This window comes from Chlorocebus sabaeus, chromosome 29, assembly GCF_047675955.1.
Source record: "Chlorocebus sabaeus isolate Y175 chromosome 29, mChlSab1.0.hap1, whole genome shotgun sequence".
NCBI classification, from domain to species: Eukaryota; Metazoa; Chordata; class Mammalia; order Primates; family Cercopithecidae; genus Chlorocebus; species Chlorocebus sabaeus.
The window spans coordinates 15,028,686-15,050,518 of record NC_132932.1 but is presented as its reverse complement, the minus strand read 5'-3'; the positions used below and the strand labels follow the sequence as shown (position 1 = coordinate 15,050,518).

The window sequence follows — 21,833 nt, the reverse complement described above, 5'->3', positions numbered from 1 at the left end:
ACCTAAACTGACCCTCTTTATTTTAAATTCATGTGTATAGAACATTTATACTTACTGTAATTACTTATATGGTTGAATTACAGCCTATCATCTTGCTGGCTACTTTTTTTTTTTTATTAAGCTTTATATATATATGTTATACTTTATGTTCTAGGGTACATGTGCAGAACGTGCAGGTTTGTTACATATGTATACATGTGCCATGTTGGTGTGCTGCACCCATTAACTCGTCATTTACATTAGGTATTTCTCCTAATGCTATCCCTCCCCGCTCCTCCCACCCCACAACAGGCCCCGGTGCATGATGTTCCCCTTCCCTGTGTCCAAGTGTTCTCATTACTCAGTTCCCACCTATGAGAACATGCGGTGTTTGGTTTTCTGTTCTTGTGATAACTTGCTGAGAATGATGGTTTCCAGCTGCATCCATGTCCCTACAAAGACATGAACTCATCCTTTTTATGGCTGCATAGTATTCCATTGTGTATATGTGCCACATTTTCTTGATCCAGTCTGTCACTGATGGACATTTGGGTTGGTTCCAAGTCTTTGCTATTGTGAATAGTGCTTGCTGGCTATTTTCTATTTGTTTTGCATGTTTTTTGTTTTTTGTTTTTCTTTTTTCCTACCCTCTTTCAGATAATTTTCACAATTCCATTTTACCTTCACTATTGGTTTATTACTTATTCCTCTTTGTAAAAATTTAGTGGTGCCTTAGAGCTTACAATATACATCTTTAATTAATCATAATGTGCCTTCAAGTATTATTCTATTACTTCGGTTTTAGTGTAACAGCCTTTTAACAGAACACTCATTTCTTCTCTCCTGTTTTATGTGATTGTTGTCATACGTACTTCTTTTACCTATGCTATAAACACATGATATGTTGCTACTATTTTTGCTTTACCCAGTGAACTATCTTTTAGAATGATTAAAAATAAGAGAAAAATAGGCTGGACACAGTGACTCACACCTGTAATCCTGGCACTTTGGGAGGCTAAGGTGGGTGGAATGCCTGAACTCAGGAGTTTGAGACCAGCCTAGGCAACATGGTAAAACCTTGTCTCTACTAAAAATACAAAAAATTAGCCAGCTATGTTGTACGCTTGTGGTCCCAGCTGTGTGGGAGGCTGAGGCAGGAGAATTGCTTGAACCTGGGAGGTGAAGGTGCAGTGAGCTGAGATACCACCACTTTACTCCAGCCTGGGTGACAGAGTGAGACTCCGTCTCCAAAAAAAAAGAAAAGAAAGAAAGGAAAATGTATTTAACCAGTTCTAGAGATCTTCATCTTTTTGTGTACATCCAAGTTTCAAATGTAGATAGGTATTGTATTTCTTATGCCTGAGAAACTTCCCTTTATTATTCCTTGTAGTGAAATTATGATGGTAATACATTTTCTCAGTGTTTGTTTGTCTGAAAGATCTGCTGCTTCTGCAATTTTGAAAATATTTTTGCGGGGTATAAAATCTGGGTCGACAGTTTTTTTGTTTTTGTTTTTGTTTTCCATTCAGAAATTTAAAACTTTCACCCTGTTGTCTTTTGGCTTGCATACTTTCTGATGAGAAGTCTGCTGTATTCTTATCTTTATTTATTTATTTTTTGTATGTAACATGATTTTTTTTTCTTTTGCTTCAAGATTTTCCCTCTATATTTGATATTCAGCTATTTGAACATCATGTGCTTAGGTGTACCACCACCTCCTCATCTTTCTTCTCCTCCTTCTTCTTGGGATTTCCTCTACTGAGGTTCTATACGTTTTATGAACTTATGATTTGATTTGTTTCACTACTTTGGGAAAATCCCTTGCCTTTGTCTTTCCAAATACTTCTTCTTTCTCTTATCTTTCTTGAATTCCAGTTGCACCTATGTTAGATTGTTTAATATTTTCCCATAGCTCTTAGATGATTTTCTCTGTTTCTTCCCTTATTTTTCTGTTTATATTTCAATTTTGGTAATATTTTTTGAGTTATCTATGATTCCAGTAATCCTTTGTTTTTGCCACAATGAGCCTAATAATGAGTCCATTAAAGACCTTCTTAATATGTGTTACATTATATAAAACAATTCTAGCATTTCTGTCTGAATCTTATAGCTTGCATCTTTTTGCTGGAATTCCTCAACTGCTGTTGCATGCTATCTATTTTTTCCTTTAAGGCTTTAATATGTTAATTATATTAAATTCCCTGCCTGATAGTTCCAGTATTTATATTATATCTGAGGATTATTATGATGATGATTTGTTGAGGTGACATTTTGCTCTTGTTGCCCAGGCTGGAGTGCCCTGGCACGATCTCAGCTTGCCGCAACCTCTGCCTCCCAGGTTCAAGCGATTCTCCTGCCTCAGCCTCCTGAGTAACTGGGATTACAGGCATGCACTACCATGCCCACCTAATTTTTTGTATTTTTAGTAGAGATGGGATTTCTCCATGTTGATCAGGCTAGTCTTGAACTCCTGACCTCAGGTGATCCACCCGTCTTGGCCTCCCAACTGAGTATTATTTTTTAAATGATTATGTCTTGATATGATGTTGTTTTATTCTTGCTTCTTTGTGTGTCCTGTAATGTTGGGTTGCAATTCAGATGTTTTGTATGACAGTAGGGACTAAAAAATGTGTACACCTCTTTTGCTAGGCCGTAACAGTATGTGGGGAGGTTAAGAAAGTCTAGGCAGTAGTTGAGCTTGGTTTGGATTTTTAGTTATGGTTACCTTAGAAACTTTTTGAAACTTCCTTTTTTATTGAGGAATAATTTATGTACAGTAAATTTACCCCTTTTATTATATAGCTCTGTGAGTTTTGACAAAGGCGTGCTGTTGTGTAACCACCACCACAAGCAAGATACAGGACAATTCCATTACCTCCTGGATTTCCCCATGCCATTTTGTGGTCAGCCCTTTCTCCATCCCCAGTCCTTGGCAGCCAATGATCTTCTTTATGTTACTTACATGGAATTATACAATAGGAAGCCTTTTGAATTTGCTTCTTTTACTTAGCATAATGCATTTGGGATTTATCCATGTTATTGCATTTTTAGTAGTTTATTTTTATTGTGGAGTAGTATTCCATGATTTGAAAGTATTACTGTATTTTGTTTATCCATTTATCAGTTGAAGGGATCTTTGAATTGTTTCCAGATTTTGGCATGGTTAAATTACTGTTTGACTTAGGATGTTTCTAACTATATTTACATATGAACTTGTTTTACTGTTTTTCTCTTGCTAATTTAATGTTTTTATCTTTATTATTTCCCTTTTTGTTCTATGTTTTATGCTTCAGTTATTGTTCCTAAAGGCAGTAAATGTGCTGGGATCTTTGTAAAGGAGACAGAATGAGGTACAGTGATTTCACCACTCAGGTATCTTTGAGTGTATGAAAAAAAAGAGAGAGGAAGTTGAATTTTACTTCCAGACTCACTGAGGCACAAGAGTGTATGTCCTTACACTATTTGATTGACATTGGCACCAGGATTTCCCATCGTGAACATTTTCTGATTCTTCATGCAATAATATTTCAATATTTGAGGAAGTAAGATGGCCATCTCCTAAGTTCAGTCTTTTATTTCTTTCTTGGTGCTACACACATAAAAGTACTCCTGGTTTATGGAACCATGCTAGAGCTGCAAAAAGAGCCATCTTCTCAACATCCCTATTTTATAGATTTTTTTTTAAAATGCAGGCTTAGAGAGGAGAAGAAAATTGTTTGAGGGCTCCTGGTGGTTAAGTTCTGAAAGTTAGACTCTTCATTGTTTTGGAGAGTAGCGTCACAGGTTAGGTGAAGCCCTGACCCCTACACCTGGAGAATGTGAGAAGTTACACAGAGTATTCAGGAAAGAATTTGTTTCCTCTTCTCTTTAAGCAAATTAGGCCCAAGTACATATTTTCTGAAGTGATCATCTTATTTGTCTTTTGATTTACCTCAGATTAGGACCTGATCTAAGATAATATGTGAGAGACTGGGATTCCTGTTCTTAAGAACTATATTTCATTTCATGGTGGCTAGAGAGCTTATTAAAATATTTATGTGTGTGAACTTTGGGGAGCCATAGCCTTTATTTATTTTCTCCTTAAATGATGATGTAATTTATGTGACAGAGAATTCTCTGCTTTCAAAAAAGGCAATTGAAGAGTATATATGACATGCATCTGTGTCTGCTTATGCTTTTCCCTGTGTCTGGAATACATGTCCTTATCTTTGCTTAGAGAGCTTTCACTCTTCCTTCAGGGTAAGTCACCTCATGCTTTACCCAACTGGATCACAAGTGTCCCCTTAGAAGTGGTTTTATAGCATACCTCTATCTTGATAATCATCACACTAAATTTTCAGGGCTGGTTTTCTTGTTTATCTCTTTAATTAGACTGAATTTCTTTAGGGTGATGCCCTCAAGCCTAACACATGTTGAATGTGACTTTGGTGTAGCTTCAATCACTTGCTGGACTAACCACTGGGCCTGAAGCAACTGAAACAAAGCGTATGTCATGACACTTTTGTCGTAGACCTTGGATTGCCAATGGCTTCTGTTGCCTTAAAGGAAAAGCTTACGAAGTACTGTTGCTAACATTTCTTTCATCTTTTGAACTCTCCTGAACGAAGAATCTTGGGTGGGCTAGGTCAGTATATAGGTTGGAGACTGGGGGAGATGATTCATGTAAAGTCATAAAATATGTGTTGGCCCTTTCTCCTTTTATCTCTTCCCTTATAGCTCTGGCTTTTTCTAACTCACTTGGAGAGACATTTTAAGGTCTGCCTGCGTCAGACCCATTTATGATTTACGGCTCTGCCTTCTCAGCCACCCTGGGAAGAATATTAAAATATCACCCAAGGCTACATCAGCAGCCTATTACTATATTAAAGAGAAGGATATATTAAGAAATGCAAAGGCCTGCAACAGTCTCCAAGAATAGCTCTCTTAAGTAAACACGTCTAGCTTATACATTTTGACATCAGAGGCATCTTCTTGTAACAAAAGACTTACCAGTTAGTTTTCCTATGGAAACCTGAATAATTTAGTGATAGCTTTTGGAGGCCCCTATTTAAGTCTGTAGCAAATTTGGCCCTAAGAAAAATTTATCAAAATAGTTTGGTTTTCTAGACCAATGGTTCTCAAATTTCTTTAAGTATAATAATCTGGTCTCGGCCATTGGTGACTCTGGTTCAAGAGGCATAGGCTGGAATTTAGGAAATGACATCTTTAATAATAACCTCAAGTTTATTCTGATGTGAGTGGTCTGGGGTCCTGCTTTTGGTGAACACTTGCCCAGGACGTCTTGTTGTGTGCAGTCTTTTAGCAGAAGCTAATGATTGGCAGCTCTAGGTTAGGGTTCTGAGCAGGACACAATAGCGCATGAAGGATAAGGGTCACTGACCATTGTAGGTAGTCATGGAGTGAATTATTTGGTGGCCCTTTTGTAAAGGAACAATGGCCACCAGCACCCTGTGCTATCTCTGTCATGGCGATTTCCACTGTATTGTAGTTGCCTATTTGCTTGCACTTTTTTCCAATTAGACTGGAGAGCGGGGACCTTGTCTTTCCTCTCTATACTCATAGCACCTAGTACCATGCTCAGTGTTTGCAGAAGACTAAGTATGTAAGTGAATGAATAGAAAAATGAAAGAATGTGTTATAATTACTTACAAATGAAGACATATTTAAGGATTTCCAGCCTAAAAGTTTGACAAAGCTTGTTAAATATAGCCAACAGAGGAAGATGGTAATGTATGTGAAATATATTTTTAAATGTTGCATTGTTCTTTCCTACTAAATATGCAGGAGTTGGAGAGGTGCAGTGAATCCCACATGTGGCTGCACCTCATAGTCATCTAGGTGCCTTACTGTCTTATTAACTGAGTTTAAAAAGAAGTGAACAAATAATACGTACACTTGGCATAAAGTGAAAATTAAGTGTATTATTCCTCATTTCCATTGTACCTCCCTGGAAACAACCATTTCTATCAGTTTCTTGTGTAGCTCTCCAGATATATTCGGAAGCGTATGTGTCCATGCCCTTTCTTACCTGAATGAGCCCGTGTTATAAACTCTATGTTGCATCTTCATTTTTTAACTTAACAATATATCTTAAAGATTATTCCATATTAACACATATAGATCTACCTCATTTACTACGGTGGCTACATGGTTTTCCGTTATATGGCATCTATTACATATGTATGTAGGTAGTGATCCATTGTTGTTACAAGCAGTGTTGCAATGAAGATCAGTGAATGTATCTCTTTGAATACATGGACAAGTATGTGTAGGATAAATTCCTAGAGGTAGTATTCCCAGGTCAAAGAGAATGTGCATTTCAAATTTTGCAAAATTGCTCCCCAAAGAGGCTGCATGGATTGTATTCTACCAATAGTATGAATGAAAGTACCTATTTCCCCACATTTTTGTTGGGAAAATTTAAAAAAAATAAAGATTCTCAGACCGTCACAATTCTATGGCTTCCAAAACTTCTAGGACCAGTCCAGGGACCTGCTTGTTTTAAAAGTATCTCAGAAAGTGAGATGTTATCAATATTTAAATTTCACACTATTTCACATTTCTGTGATTCTGACTCAGAAGGTCCGTGGACCTGCCTTTGAAAACCACCAGGTTGGTGCACAGCACTCCGTATGCACCTACACTAGACACTGGCTTCCAGGTCCTGAAGCCCTTCCCCACTAATAAACAAACAGCTAAGAAGTGGGGAAGTAGTCTGGGTTGAAAATAATGCTCTGGCACCTTTTGCTTGCAGATCTCCTTTTTCTGCCTTGCTGTGTTTTCCATTTTGGTCTTAAGTCTCTTTTCTTCTCAGATGAATCACTCAAAGGTCAACCTCTTCCCACAGGTTCACAAGAATGTACTTTAAACATGTACTCTTTGAGGACACATTCTTTGACGAGTGCTATTTTGAAGATGTAACATCAACTGATACCTACTTCAAAAATTGTACCATTGAATCAACCATCTTTTATAACACAGGTAAGTAAGAAGATGAACAGCCTGAATAGACTGTAACAAGAGACAACTAGTGTTGTCCAAGAATCAAAATGCTCAGGCATAAACTTCAGGAGTAGGAAAGTATTCGTAGATACAAATGCCAAGCCTTGGGGGGGAAATGGATTTTAGCCCCAGGCATGGCACAACTTAGGTGCACAGCCTTTGCTAAGGCATTTAATGTATCTGTGTCTCAGTTTTATCACAAATGAAATGGAAACAAAAGTTCCAGCCAAATATCCTCATCTCAGTGAGGCTGATGCTATACACGAAGGGTCTTTGGTACGAACGAAGGATGACGTAAATAACAACTAGCATCCCAGGAGGGCTGCATTTTATGCCGGGAATGCATGCATTCTTGAAGGCCTTGCATAATTTGAAACTTGCAAAATGCAAGACTCATGTTCTCACAATAATAAATGAAAAGGGAAAATTACATCTGTTCACATTTTGTGCATAAAGTGAAATGTGAAGACTATTTTAAAATCATACTATTCCAGATTCCTGTGATTTAAAAAGTCACAAAATTCTACCACTTCACCACTTCTTGTTACTTTTACTACCCTCATCATAAGTTAATAACATACCAAGTGAAGTTGGGGTATAAGGAAACCAACTGAGCTTCATTAGGGGGCTTTACCTACATTGTCTCAATGGAGAAATGTACTATTTTTTTATCCTTCTTTTATAGCTAAGGAAGCCAAGTTAAGGAAATCAAGACTTAAGCAACTTGCTCAAGGCCATGGTTAGCAAGTGGAGGGAATTTGGATTCATTCCTCAATGATTTGGCTCTAAAACCTGCAATCTTTCCACAGAGCTACTTGCATTATGTCCAGATCTATGCTTTATTTTTGGCATCAGCAGCAAGGGATAGTTTATATAAGAACATCTTTTTCCTCTATGATATCAGCCTCAAAAGCTTCAATATCTGGTCTCTAAATATTCTGGACTCTCTTAATAATTCATTCTGGCACTTACCTTCCTGAATTTCCTTTTAGACTGATCTTGGAACAATGATGACTTCCAGAAGTTTACTAAGTGTCATTAAAAACTGGCATATCGTTTTATGATTTCAAGTTTGAATGATGCCTCCTCATTTGAATACTCTGATCATGGAGATTCTTGCAAACACATGTAGTCAGGAAATGTCAGAGCTGGGAGAAGCAGTGGAGATGATCAGGTGTACTCTTCCAATTTTGTAGATATTTTAGGTAGAGCCTCAGGGAGGTTAAAGAGGATCAACAGCACGGCCAGTTCCTCAAACGCAGGTTTCTGGGGAGCCTGTTTAGGACTTCCTCCGTCAGAACAGCTGATCTTAGAAGGTGTCAGAAGACTTACAAACTGGTTCCAATGCAAATGGATTTTATTTTTTAGGAATGTTCAGGTTTTGGCACAGATTACAGCAGGGGCTCTGGAGTGACTGGCTCCATCTGGAACCAACTCTCTTGTGTTCTGCTTCCCTATGCCAGGTAGCTTCCAAGGAGAGGCCTGGCTGTCATGGTCCTCAGTGTCTCAGTGTCACCTGATTAGTACAAACAGGACTGTTATCCAGCTGGAGAGTTGTTTTTTTTTTTTTTTTTTTTTAAGACAAGGTCTCCCTCTTTTGCCCAGGCTGGAGTGCAGTGGCATGACCATGGCTCAATGTAGCCTTGACCTCCTGGGCTCAAGTGATCCTCCTGCCTAAGGTGCCAGAGTATCTGGGACTACAGGCACATACCACCCCACCTAGCTAATTTAAAAGAAAAATTTATTTATTTGTTTATTTTTTGTAGAGATAAGATCTCACTATGTTGCCCAGGCTGGTCCTGAACTCCTGAGCTCGAGTGATCCTCCTACCTCAGCCTCCTAAAGTGCTTGTATTACAGATGTGAGCCACTACACCTGGCTGAGAGGATGCATTTTTAAGTCTCTCAGTGTTAGTTTAATTCCCCCTTGCTTTTAGGAACTTGAACAGGTCATTACATTTTTGAAAGTTTCTCTATTCATCCATACCTTGATGACCTGACCACATATTACCTTGACTTTGAGGCTGTCTGACCGGCAAAGGCTACCACAGCCTGCCTACAGGAGGGGGCAGACGTCATCCCTGCCTCTGCCTTTCTCTCTCCAGCTCCCTTGCACTTACATGAACCGAAGGTTTCCTTCTCTCCCTAGACCTCTACGAGCATAAGTTCATCAACTGTCGGTTTATCAACTCCACCTTTCTGGAGCAGAAGGAGGGCTGCCACATGGACTTGGAGCAAGATAATGACTTCCTGATTTACCTCGTCAGCTTCCTGGGCAGCCTGTCTGTCTTACCCGGAAACATCATTTCTGCCCTGCTCATGGATAGAATCGGAAGGCTCAAGATGATTGGTGAGTTGTCAGCAGGGTCACTTCTGGGCTCCAGCACGCTGGGGTAGTGACTTTCAAGTGTATTAAAACAGGGCAATTTTCCCTTTTATTAAGTAATTATTGCACAATAAACCCAGCAAGTAAGATTGCACATGGGGCTATAGAGCCAAGGATGCGTGCCTATAGAAAACTCCAGAGCTCCTTGGAAATAGTCAAGACTCTTTGGTCTAGGCGAAGGATTTTTATTCATTTCCTGACAGAGAAATTCTGTGACAGTCATTTAATCTATTAGCACTTCAATAAGGGTAGTAATAATATTCACCCTGCCTCTTCATCAGATTATTGTCAGAAAAATATATAAAATAGTCCTGGATGATGGTTTGATATTTGAAGGTAAACTGTATTACTTTTATTATTTAAGAGCAATACCACTTTAGGCTTTGGAGTTGGACAGAGCCATGTTGAAGACCTCACCGAAAGGCTGTTTGACCTTGAATGTGTTCCTTTACTTCTCTGGGCCTCAGTTTCCTTATTTATAAGAGAACGATTTCCACATCTAGCTGGTAGGGTTTTGTGAGAATTGAACATAAGGTACCTGTAATACTTGGCACATTGTAGGTTCTCAAAAATGGTAGCTATATTCATGTATGCCTTGCCTCATTCCATCAGGACTTGCAGCAATTCTTTACAGAAACACATGCTATGAATGGTAAACAAGAAGCAAAATGTACACATTGAGGACCAGGGAAAATGTACATTAGAATATTAGTCAAAGCCAGGGGTGGGGAAGTGGACAACATGTTATTAATAAACATGCCATTAGGGACCTGCCTTAGGGAGGTCGTTGATTAGGAAAGTTATTACAAAGATTCCTAGCAGCAACATGCAAAAGGAAACAAAATAAATCATAAAGCCATTTTGTTGGAGAAGAGGGATTGATCAGGTCTTCATGGAAAGGAATTCTTTTCCTGGCATTTGGCTCATACTGAATATCACTATTATAAATAGTAGCATGCATATTCAGCGTGGTGAGCATGAGAAGTGCCTGTGACTTCAGCTTTTTAATCTCGTGGTGAGGGTGGAGTCATCTCTTAGGCACGGCAGACCTCATGCTCTCCTCTCTTAGAGGGAGTGCCTGGTTAGTCCTGAGGCCCTGTGGAGGAAGGGACAATGGCTTACTCATTTCCGTGACCCCTGTGTCCAGCGCAGTGCCTGCAGTAGAGCTGACACTCAGCAATGCCGCTGAACTGACCAGAACAGATGAAGATGGCCTCTTTCCTAGGTTAACCCCAAACACCAAGCTTTCAGCAGAAGACACTACAGGTTGTCATCTTAAAAAAAACTTTGGCTGGGAGTCAGGTGGCTCCGTCTCTGCCAAGATTAGCTTTATGTGTTGACCCAAGTCAACTTCTTTGAGCTTCCATTTCCATTGTTCAAATAATACCTCTGTTTGCCTCAGTAAGATAGGGGTATGAGAGCAGACATGTGACACTTCTGCCATTTGTCACCAGCCTTATGAGTCCCAGAGTTTACCAGTGGAGTCTCTGGTCTGTTCAGGAAGCAGCTGAGGAAGTTTTGGGGGAGGCAGGGTTATAAGGATGTGGTGGGTATCCACGTTGACGAGAACATCCCACACCTAACGACCTGCCATACGCTCCCTCGTGGAAGTGGAGAGGGGGGCGGTGTGGCTGGGCACAGGGGCAGGCGGAATGGTGAGACAGCAGATGTCCTTTCCCTCACTGCTGAAGCCCTTCTTATAGTGAATACATCACAGATAAAAACAATTCCTGTAATGCTAAATAAAGGCATGCTCTCCAATGAGAGATCTAGAACTAATATTTCATCATTCTTTATAACCTACTCTCTTGTGAATGTCTCTGTTTTGTTTCTGAGCTAGAGGCCAGCTTGTTAAGAGCTCAGACAGGGCCTTCTTTGTCTCTCTACCCTTCTGTCTTTAGTAAAAGGCCTGACGTGCAGTGGGTCGACTGTGATATTGGCAGTGCATGGTAAAGATGAGGTGCTCAATTAATGCCTATTTCACTGGGATATGGGATGTGGGGGAACCACTTTGAAATAGCCCTATCCCCAGCTCTCAGACCAACCCCACTAGAAAATCTGCAAGCACATTTTTGTTCTGCTTAATCTGCTGGGCTCTTGGTAGTGTGCAAGTCATTTCTTGTTATCAGTGGAGTAGAAGTTTTCCTGATTAGGCTGTTACCCACTCATTTGTTCATTCAGTAACATTTATTTATACAGTACTTATTCTCTCAAGGCTGGGTGGGAGGCAAATCAGTAATTGAAACAGACAACATCCCTGTGCTTATGGCGCAAATGATCTGTTGGGAGAGGCAGACTTCAACTAGAAATTTCATTTACCTCAACACTATGACATGCTTGTTATTATTGAATATTATTAATGTTGAACATGTGTTCAATACTAACGCATTGAACCCTCACGATAACCTTATGAGGTAGGCACTAATTTAATCAAGATTTTAGAGATGGGGACAGTGAAACAGCTCACAGAAAGGTGAAGCAACTCACTCATGGTCACACAGGTAGTACGTAAGCCGGCATTTGCACCCAGGCCTCCCAATTACAAGAGGAATAAGAACTATAGAAGTAGAAGTACACTGGGCCCTGGGAACTTATAGCAGGAACACCTAACAGAGTTGAAGGATCAGGGAAGGCCTCCCTGAGTATTTGCTGATTTGTTAGATGATCATGTTTTGTGGTTATCAAGTGTTTGCCAGCATTTACTGTAAGCCAAGCCCCGTGGCTGGCCCCTCTGAGGGATGTATGGATGTAGAGGGTATTGTCCACAGAGCACTTGGGGTCCTAGGCATGCCAGTTTCCCCTGTTCTAGTTCTCTCCTAGCTTCTGGAAAAAGGTTACCAGGCACCTGCTCACAGCCCTACCGCCTCCCAGAGTGGGCAGGATCCAGGTGGGCAGTTATCATTTCCTAGTTCATCAGCAAGGATTGGCACGAGTTTTGCAGCCCCAGGTCTGAGGGTGACACTCCGGGCTGAGGCCCATCCCTGGGGAGGCGTTTCTTACTGAGGCCAGGTTGGCCTCTGGCTTCTTGCCAACTGGAATACCTTCCTCCCGCAGGGTCCTGGTGCCTGGTGGGGCACTCGTGCCCTGTGTCCCTATTGGTTGGTTGAGACCTGCTTCCTTCCCTTTCTGTTCACCCTATTTCCGCCTCATCGCCAGTCACTTTCCTGGGCTGCGACCTGTTTTGCCATGCTCTGCATCCACCTTGGACTTGGAGCTTGCATACCAAGTTCCTCCGGGCTGAACTTACTGGAGCTGGGCAGCATTTGACAGTCTTCTTTGGATGGGATCTCCTATTAGCTCTATAAGGGCTGTGCTGCTCATTTTCTGTTCACTCCCATCCCCACCCCAGAGATCTGAGCTGCACTTCTCCATGCTGCTGGGAGCCCTGCGACGCTAACCTCATGGACTGCATACTTAGATTCCTGGAGGGGAAAAGGGATTCACCCCAGATAGTTCTAGTAAGGAAACCTTACTCATAGGGCTTTTAGAGGTGTGGGCAGGGTTGTGGAAACAAATAAGGCAGGTGAGGCACCCAGACACTAGCAAAAATGAGAAGCAGTTACCACCTCTATGGCTACGAGGACAAGGGGGGGCAGTTGCACTCACAGAGCTCCGTGGGGGCTGGAACCATGGAACAAGAGCTACCTGGGAGGAACTGGGGTCTTGGAGGGATGCAACCATTGCCAGAAAAGGCCTTCTACCCCAGGGGAGGAGTTGGGAAGAGGTACTCCAGCCACTTTCTCGTCCCAACTGATAAGAAAGTCCATGGGGTTAGTGGGTAGAGGGTATTGTTCACAGAGCACATGTATAGAGTACAGAGTATAGAGTAGGGCTGAAAAGGGCAGGTCAGATCTCTGGGGTGGGGATTCGGGTAAATGCAGAATAGCACCGCCTTTCTTCAGGTTTCCCTTCAGTAGCCCATCATGTACAGGTGTATTCTCACCAGGTTATAAGCTCCATGAGAATGGATTTTTTTAAATTATGTTTTTATTTTTAATGGATAAATTACAATTGTGTATTTTTATGGGGTACAATGTGATATTTTGATGCATATATACGATGTGGAATGATTAAGTCAAGCTAATTAACATATCCATCACCACACATATATATGTTTTGTGGTGAGAATATTTGAAATTTACTCTCAGCAATTTTGAAATATACAATACATTGTTAGTAACCGTAGTCACCATGCTATGTAGAGATCTGGAAAAGTGAGATGATGCAGATGTTTGTGTGCCTGGCTTACCCCATGGACTGTATCTAGCATCCTGCCTTCCAGGTTCATCCATGTTGTCATAAATGGCAGAATTCCTTTCTCTTTTCTTTTCTTTTCCTACCTTCCTCTCTCTCCCTTCCTTCATTCCTTCCTTCCTTCCTTCCTTTCCTTCCTTCCTTCCTTCCCTCCCTCCTTCTTTCCTTCTTTTTCTCTTCTTTTTTGGACAGAGTCTTGCTCTGTCACCAGGTTGGAGTGCAGTGGCGCCATCTCAGCTCACTGCAACCTCTGCCTCCCTGCTTCAAATAATTCTGGTGCCTCAGCCTCCCAAGTAGCTGGGATTACAGGTGTGCACCACCGAGTCTGGCCACTTTTTTTTTTTTTTTAATATACTTTAAGTTCTAGGGTACATGTGCATAACGTGCAGGTTTGTTACATATGTATACTTGTGCCATGTTGCTGTGCTGCACCCATCAACTCGTCAGCACCCATCAACTCGTCATTTACATCAGGTATAACTCCCAGTGCAATCCGTCCCCCCTCCCCCCTCCCCATGATAGGCCCCGGTGTGTGATGTTCCCCTTCCCGAGTCCAAGTGATCTCATTGTTCAGTTCCCACCTATGAGTGAGAACATGCGGTGTTTGGTTTTCTGTTCTTGTGATAGTTTGCTAAGAATGATGGTTTCCAGCTGCATCCATGTCCCTACAAAGGACATGAACTCATCCTTTTTTATGGCTGCATAGTATTCCATGGTGTATATGTGCCACATTTTCTTAATCCAGTCTGTCACTGATGGACATTTGGGTTGATTCCAAGTCTTTGCTATTGTGAATAGTGCCGCAGTAAACATACATGTGCATGTGTCTTTATAGCAGCATGATTTATAATCCTTTGGGTATATACCCAGCAATGGGATGGCTGGGTCATATGGTACATCTAGTTCTAGATCCTTGAGGAATCACCATACTGTTTTCCATAATGTTTGAACTAGTTTACAATCCCACCAACAGTGTAAAAGTGTTCCTATTTCTCCACATCCTCTCCAGCACCTGTTGTTTCCTGACTTTTTAATGATCCTGGCCACTTTTTGTATTTTTCGTAGAGACAGGGTTTCACCATGTTGGTCAGGCTGGTCTCAAACTCCTGACCTCAAGTGATCCACCCACCTTGGCCTCCTGAAGTGCTGGGATTACAGGTGTGAGCCACTGCGACTACCAGAATTCCTTTCTTTTTAATGTCTGAATAGTATCCCATTGTGTACGTAAACCACATTTTCTTTATCCACTCATCTGTTGATGGCCACTTAGGTTGACTCCATATTTTGACTATTGTGACTATTGTGAAGAGGCACAGATCTCTTTGACATCCTGGTTTCAAATCAAGTCTGAGGTTTTGTTTTTGTTTTTTGACTGATACTGATGTAGCTTAAGCACCTAGAACAATGTCGGGTACATAATAGATTCTCAACAAATGCCCCTATCTGCCCTGGCCTGTCATTCTGAGCTGGGCAGCACCTTAGTGTGGTGACTTCAGAAGCCTTCCTAAGTCTGGTGATCCGACCCACGCAGAGGGCTCTATTGCCATGGCTGGGGTGCCATGGGAGGGTTCCAGCTGTGCTGTCTCTGTGTGGAGGATGAACCTAATACTTCAGGCAGCCTTGGCTTCAGGTGTACCAGTGAGGGTGGGAGATGGGATGAGAACTGTGAGTGATAGCCGTGTGCAAGACACAGGCCTCATGTTTCTTTTTGACCTTGAACTCCCTCTGCAGGTGGCTCCATGTTAATCTCTGCAGTCTGCTGCTTCTTCCTGTTTTTTGGCAACAGTGAGTCTGCGATGATCGGCTGGCAGTGCCTGTTCTGTGGGACAAGCATTGCGGCCTGGAATGCTCTGGATGTGATCACAGTGGAGCTGTATCCCACCAACCAGAGGTCAGTTCTTCCACGGGCTTTCCTCAGGGACTTGTTTGGGTGTCTTTGGTCAGAAGTCTACCTGCTCCCTGAATCTCATGCTGTGCATGGCCATCGTGGTCTTTCTGCTGTTCCATGAAACAAACGTCTCTTATGTTGAACTTCTCCTGCATGGGGGAAGGCATAGACCTGAAAGTTGGCAGGCTAGGGCTTGATAAGGTTGGAAGGTTGGCAAGAAGCAAAGGATGGGAGCAGACTATGTCCAGGAGAAGGAAATAAGAGTGAAAAGTTGACAAAACCATATGTGTCATGTAATCCACAAGAGAGAACAGACCTGCCAATGGGAGATAAGGCAAAAAAGTGAAGAACTGGAATAGCACAGCAGCAGGGAGATAAATAAAGCTCAGGAGGCAGCATGAATTCCAGGGAATCTGCAGAGAATGTGGCAGGGAGGCCCAGGGGTTACTTTTATTTTGCACAGGTCATATATGGGAAGAGGCCTGGTTTAAAGGCATAGGGTGAAAGTCATTACTTAGTAATTGTTTTTCTTCGTGGAGGGGGAATTGTGAATTTTAAGGAGAGAAGATAAGAGGCCCCGTGTTCAAAAAGGAATGTGAAATGGTAAGGAAGGTGGGTAAATGAAATTCTGCAAAAACCTGAGTGATATTTCCAAAATTGGCGACAGAGGTGTTGGGATATAGATAACTAAGGAGGAGCACAGTGTGTCATATTTGGAGCCCCTCTCATTTGAGTCAAAGAACTGCTAAGTTTTACACAAAATAACAGGAGGACAAATGATTATTATTTGAATATGATGTGATTTTACATCTAGGAAACCTAAGAGAATTAACTAATGAGATGACTGGAGAGAAAAAGACAATTTGGTCAGGTGGTCAGTAATAAAACTAAATTATGTATAGGTTTGAAAATATATTGAAAAAGTTAAAGATGCAATTCAAATCCATTTAATAACAGCAGACATCAATAAATAATCAGGGATCAACTTGACAAGTGAAACACTTAAATGAAGAAAACCATAAAGCTTTACTAAGAGATATTTTAAAAAGACACATAAGAGAAGATAAATATATGCCAGCTCAGTGACTTGGGAGGCTGAGGCAAAAGGATTGCTTGAAGGCAGGAGTTTGAGATCAGCCTGGGCAATATAGTGAGATCCCATCTCTACAAAATAGTTTAGAAAATTAGCCAGGCATAGTGGCATGTGCCTGTAGTCCTAACTACTCAGGAGGCTGAGGGGGAGAGCTGCTAGAACCCCACGGGTTTAAGGTTATAGTGAGCTAGGATCACAACACTGCACACCAGCCTGGGTGACAGAGACAGACCCTGTCTCAGAAAATGTATATATTTATGGATTATGTATTTATATATGATTATGATAATATATATAATAGCACATAATTAGTATATTTTTATTATCTATAAATAAATGTATATATATTTAAGAGACAAGATATACTTAATTTTGGATAAGAAGATTCAATCTTACAAAAATGTCAAATTGTATTTAGTTTTTTTCTAACATAAAAGAGTTCATTCAAAATTCAACAAGTTTTTTTTTTCCCCCCTGGGAACTTGAAAAAAGTTTATTTTAAAAAGTACATATGTTAAAAGATCCAAGAAAATACAAAAACAAAAATACTAAGACAAACAAACGAAAAAGACTGGGTTGGTGATTATAAAGCTACAGTGTGGTACAGTTATAGACAAAAATGAAAGAAGAGTTTTAAGTACAAAAATATACTCACTTTCTTAATAAACTTGTGGTATGAGGAAGAAACATTTTATTTCACTTGGGGAGAGGTAGTATAGGGAATATTGCCTCTGCATACAGATGGGGTCATGAAAGAATAAATGATTAGTAATAATTCTCACTGGAAAGTGGGAATGAAAGATCATAATTAGGATTAGGTTTTGCTGTGGCTGACAGAAACCTCAAATACATTGCTGTGGTCTTGAGAAGGTTAAGCATTGCATTTTTTCTTTCCTGAAAAAGTCTAGAGTGGGTGGTGCAGGCTCTTTCTATCTCATTGTTTTTCATTGCATGGACTCACCATGGTCCAAAATGAAACCATCTGTGTTCCATCATGAAGCAGGGTAGAAGGAAAAGAATGAAGGGGAACAGAGCAAAAGGCCCACCCACAATGTCCCTTAATGAAGCTTCTTGGAAACTGCCGCCACTGTCACTTACATCCCATTGGCCAAAACTAAGTCACATGGCCATTCTCAGCAGCAAATGAGTCTGGGAAATGTAGTCCTACATTTGGGGAAATGCTATTTGGGGGCAACTGGCAGTCTCTGCTTCAGGACGGTTGAGTGTTGAAAGGGGGAACACTTACATTTTCTGCTTTGCATACTTCTTCGTCCTTTCAGGATTTCCATAGTAAGCATGTCGTACCTGTAAAAATTTTTTAAATAGATATCTTTGGAAAAAAAAAAAACAAAAAAGAAAAACACTTGAAGAAAATACTTCAAAATGTTAACAGAGGTGATTGTCTCTCGGTGAAGACGTTAGATATCCATGCATCTTTATATTATTCTGTATTTCCAAATTTGACTACAATGAGAATGTGTTATTTTTATATTTAGGAAAAAGAATTCCCTCGTACCCCTCTTCCCCCTGCAATAAGGAAAAGAAAGATTCCAGTCCTGTTCATCTAATGAGGTTCAGAATGTCAGAATTATTTCCATTCTTCTTCTTTTACAGAGCAACAGCCTTCGGCATTCTCAATGGATTATGCAAATTTGGCGCCATCCTGGGAAACACCATATTTGCTTCTTTTGTTGGGATAACCAAAGTGGTCCCCATCCTTCTGGCTGCTGCTTCTCTGGTTGGGGGTGGCCTGATTGCCCTTCGACTGCCAGAGACTCGAGAGCAGGTCCTGATGTGAACCACCTATGGGAAAAGGAAAGGTCAAGAGAATCTTGTCCAGGACACTAAAATGCATCCACACTTCCTGCCTATCACGGTCCAGAGGGCACCTCGGATAACACGCGAGGAGAAGTTGACTTTGTGACCCCTAGTTTAGGACCCACTTCAGCTGTCAATATGTTTGTAACTCAGGTGACTGTTTTGGGGGTGCCCTGAGCCACCCTTAGAATCACAGAGCTGCGTGTTTAACTTCAGGTCTTCCCAGTCCAAGGCAGGGAGAGGATTCTCCAGTGAGTGCACACACGATGCGAGGAGTAAGCATTTCTCTAAGTCAAGTGCAAGGACTTACTTGCATTTCAAAAGGAATTAGAGGGTAAGAAATACCCAAGCTCCTCCATAAAGCTCCTTGGAGCCCAACAACTTAACAAATCAACTTGGCTGGAAGTTAGAGTCATTATACGAAGATTGGGCTTGAAGTACAGGATACATATATTTTTGCATTTAAAAGTATCACCTATCATATTTTCCACTCAAATACTGGCATGGTAGCATTGAGAATACTCTGATCTGGAAAGCCAAATATTTGAGCAACATCTATAGAGATCTACTTTTCTCCTAAGTCTCCTAGGCTTTCCATGATAATTAGGTGATACATTTAAGAAGGATATTTATTTCTGTTTTGCTCTATTCAAAGAAATTGAATGGGTTAGGTATTCTGTAAACTAAGTTTGTATATAACTTTATTTGGGTTTAATTTCCCCATCTGGTATCTGCAAATGTTGCCAGCATTTTAGCCATATTTTGGGAGAACTTGGTGTTTGAGGTCCCAGGAAATGAGTTCTGATCAAATGAAATGCAAGCACAATTTCTTACAGCCATTTAACTTTCTGCTGGGAGGATGTACTTAACAAACTCACGTTGTGCAGTCCGCTTAATCCAGGCACTTTGTTTGTGCAGTTGGAGTGAGTAGTTACTTCTCTCTCTTACACAGATGACTTGTGAAACTCAAGCTTACCATCTTCAGTGCTGGCATTTTACTTTGCCACTCACCCCAAAACAACGTGAGATGTGTTCAGTGGCCTCTGGTACTCTTTCTGGCAAGAATCAAACAACATGGGGACTGAGGGAGGGATGGGGAAGTGTAGCCACAGTTCTTCCAAGTGTAAATACTTTTTGTTTGTTCTAGCGGTAAAATGCAAATGCAATCCATATTTGTGAGAATGGTCGGGTCTCATGAGAAATCTATGCTATGTGCCCAGGGCTTTTGAAACAGAGTCCATTGGAGTGGGAGTTAGGGAGTGTAGTGGATGCCAAATATGTCTTTCTTCAGTGCTTAAGAGAACTCTTTCCTGAAATCCAATTTTGAACATAAACAGGGGTGTGGGTTGGGGGAGGAGCCTAGGACAAACCTCTCTGATGAAGGTCAGCAATAGACTGAAGTCTTGACTGCATGGAAGAGGAACAACATCAGAAGTGTCTGACAATGGAGGGGACAGTGAGCTATGCACAACCGCCAGTGGAGGTGAACTTGAACCTGCCCAGGCCGAATGAACATCAGCCTGCAAGAACTAGTTCTTTGAATTGATTTGCAATGCTCTCAATGGCTATAAAGTGCCACATTTTCCCTGTCAGAGATCTCCAAAAATTTCAAACAGAAGAATAATGGCTGCATCGAGTGTTTTCTCAGTTTTGGAGAAATGCTTAGGTCCTATGATAGCTTCGGGACATCTTTCTGTAATTTTCCTCAATTAATGGGTTGGTAGGGGTAAATCTTATGACACCTTTCCACCGTCGATTTGTGATCAGTTTTAATGGTTAAAATGTTTACTCTGCTTCTGTCAACCCTCACCTTTTTATTTACACCCCTCCCTTTTTTTCTGTACAGGGAGAGAAGACATATCGACTCTGACTGGACACCCTGATTCCTCCAAATATATATACCACTGTGTATTAATCTTTCCCTCAGTGTTTTATAGGGGTGCCTAACATAATGCTGTGTCAATAATGAAAGGCTTGATGTAATATAGTTGTAATTTACCTTCCATATGAATGCAGTGGTTAGGTTCATAAAAGAGAATTGTGTGAGTCTGGGATTACCACATCTAAAACATTATTCTTTAATGGGATAATACAATTCATTGAACAGCTACCACTTAAAAAATTTGCAGGACAGTTAGAGCCTGCATTTCTAGTTAAGATGGATCTTGTAAATTTAAAATAGGATTAACTTTTGAGTGCTGGGGTGGCTGCAATAATTTGGGGGCTAACTCCATTTGGTTTCCAAGCTCTCACTTCTGCATTATCTTTACGGGTCTTTAAACCAGCCACCTAACCAATCAAGGGCAATTCCCATCTGATCTATCACTCAGGCTTTTGTAAAGAGTGCAGCCAAGCTCTGCAGACTTTTCCCATGAAGGATTGTCTAGCACGAGTACCTGGCTACTTAAATGCTGTCACTCCTGCTGAGATAAATGCGTCTTTAAAAATAGTCTCTGTGGCAGGTCACTGGGGGGCAATGTACAGCATCTGGCCATCCACTTCTTTTTCATTTCATGTTCTACCCCAAGAGACTCCCGATGTCGGCTGTGGAGGGTTAAAAGGATGAGGCTCTCCTTTGTTTAGCAAATCTGTTCACAGTTCATGATGATGTATTTTATGATGCCAAGCTTGGAGATAGTTGCTTTCCGTACTCCCAGCTGTATTGTGTCATCTCCTGATACTGATTTTTGATCTTTTGTTTTATTAAAAATAATTAGTGAAAGAGGTGTGCCTATCTGTGAAGTTTGTAGTACATTATCCTGAAGTTATGTAGCAACCCCCAACCCCAGCGTTCCCTGCTACCTTGTGTTCATGAAAACTAAATAATAAAAATAACTGTAAGAAAACCTTAAGAACTGGGGTTAGAGATTATTTTCAGGCACTAGGGTCTCTTCTGTATTCCTAAATTGATTGAATCAGCAAGGAGAAACATCGAGAATCGCTTCCTTCAACTTTTTATTTTGCAACATGGGGACCTCAAGAGGTTAAATGATGTGGCCCAGGTTACATGTAATGTGAGGAGAGGGTGACAAGGCCTGAGGTGATGCTCTTGTGACAATTCTGCGGAAGCCTGCAGTTTGGGGAATGGGACAATGTGGCACATATTCTCCGTTCCCTGAGACCATTCATTGACTATCCCTTGGTGGTTTTACTAGAATGAGAGGAAGCATCAGTTTAAACGTAAAAAAGATTAGTATTCATTTATTCATTCATTCATTCATTCAGCAAATCCTTATTGAGCCCTGACTGTGGGCCAGTCCCTGTGCCAAGTCCTGGGGACATAGTGATGAAAAAACTGATCACAGTTTCTGCCTCCTGCCTCATTCCGCTTACAGGGAGTAGGCAAGATGGATATTAAATTGGCCATAAACACTGAGGACAATGACCTTACAATCCGCAAAATGCACCTTTCGT

General features: G+C 41.0%; 1 protein-coding gene across 6 annotated transcripts in view; it reads left to right on the top strand.

Annotated features, from left to right (window-relative positions):
• Positions 1-21,145, top strand: part of SV2B (synaptic vesicle glycoprotein 2B) — a 182,367-nt gene extending 161,222 nt beyond the window's left edge. For all 6 annotated transcript variants that reach the window (XM_073012991.1, XM_073012989.1, XM_007990475.3 and 3 more), the window contains 4 exons: positions 6,827-6,960; positions 9,130-9,330; positions 15,352-15,511; positions 18,216-21,145. In XM_073012991.1, the coding sequence (XP_072869092.1) occupies positions 6,827-6,960; positions 9,130-9,330; positions 15,352-15,511; positions 18,216-18,399 (679 nt within the window). In that variant the 3' untranslated portion in view covers positions 18,400-21,145. The remainder of the gene's footprint in view (positions 1-6,826; positions 6,961-9,129; positions 9,331-15,351; positions 15,512-18,215) is intronic.
• Positions 21,146-21,833: the final 688 nt, after the last annotated feature.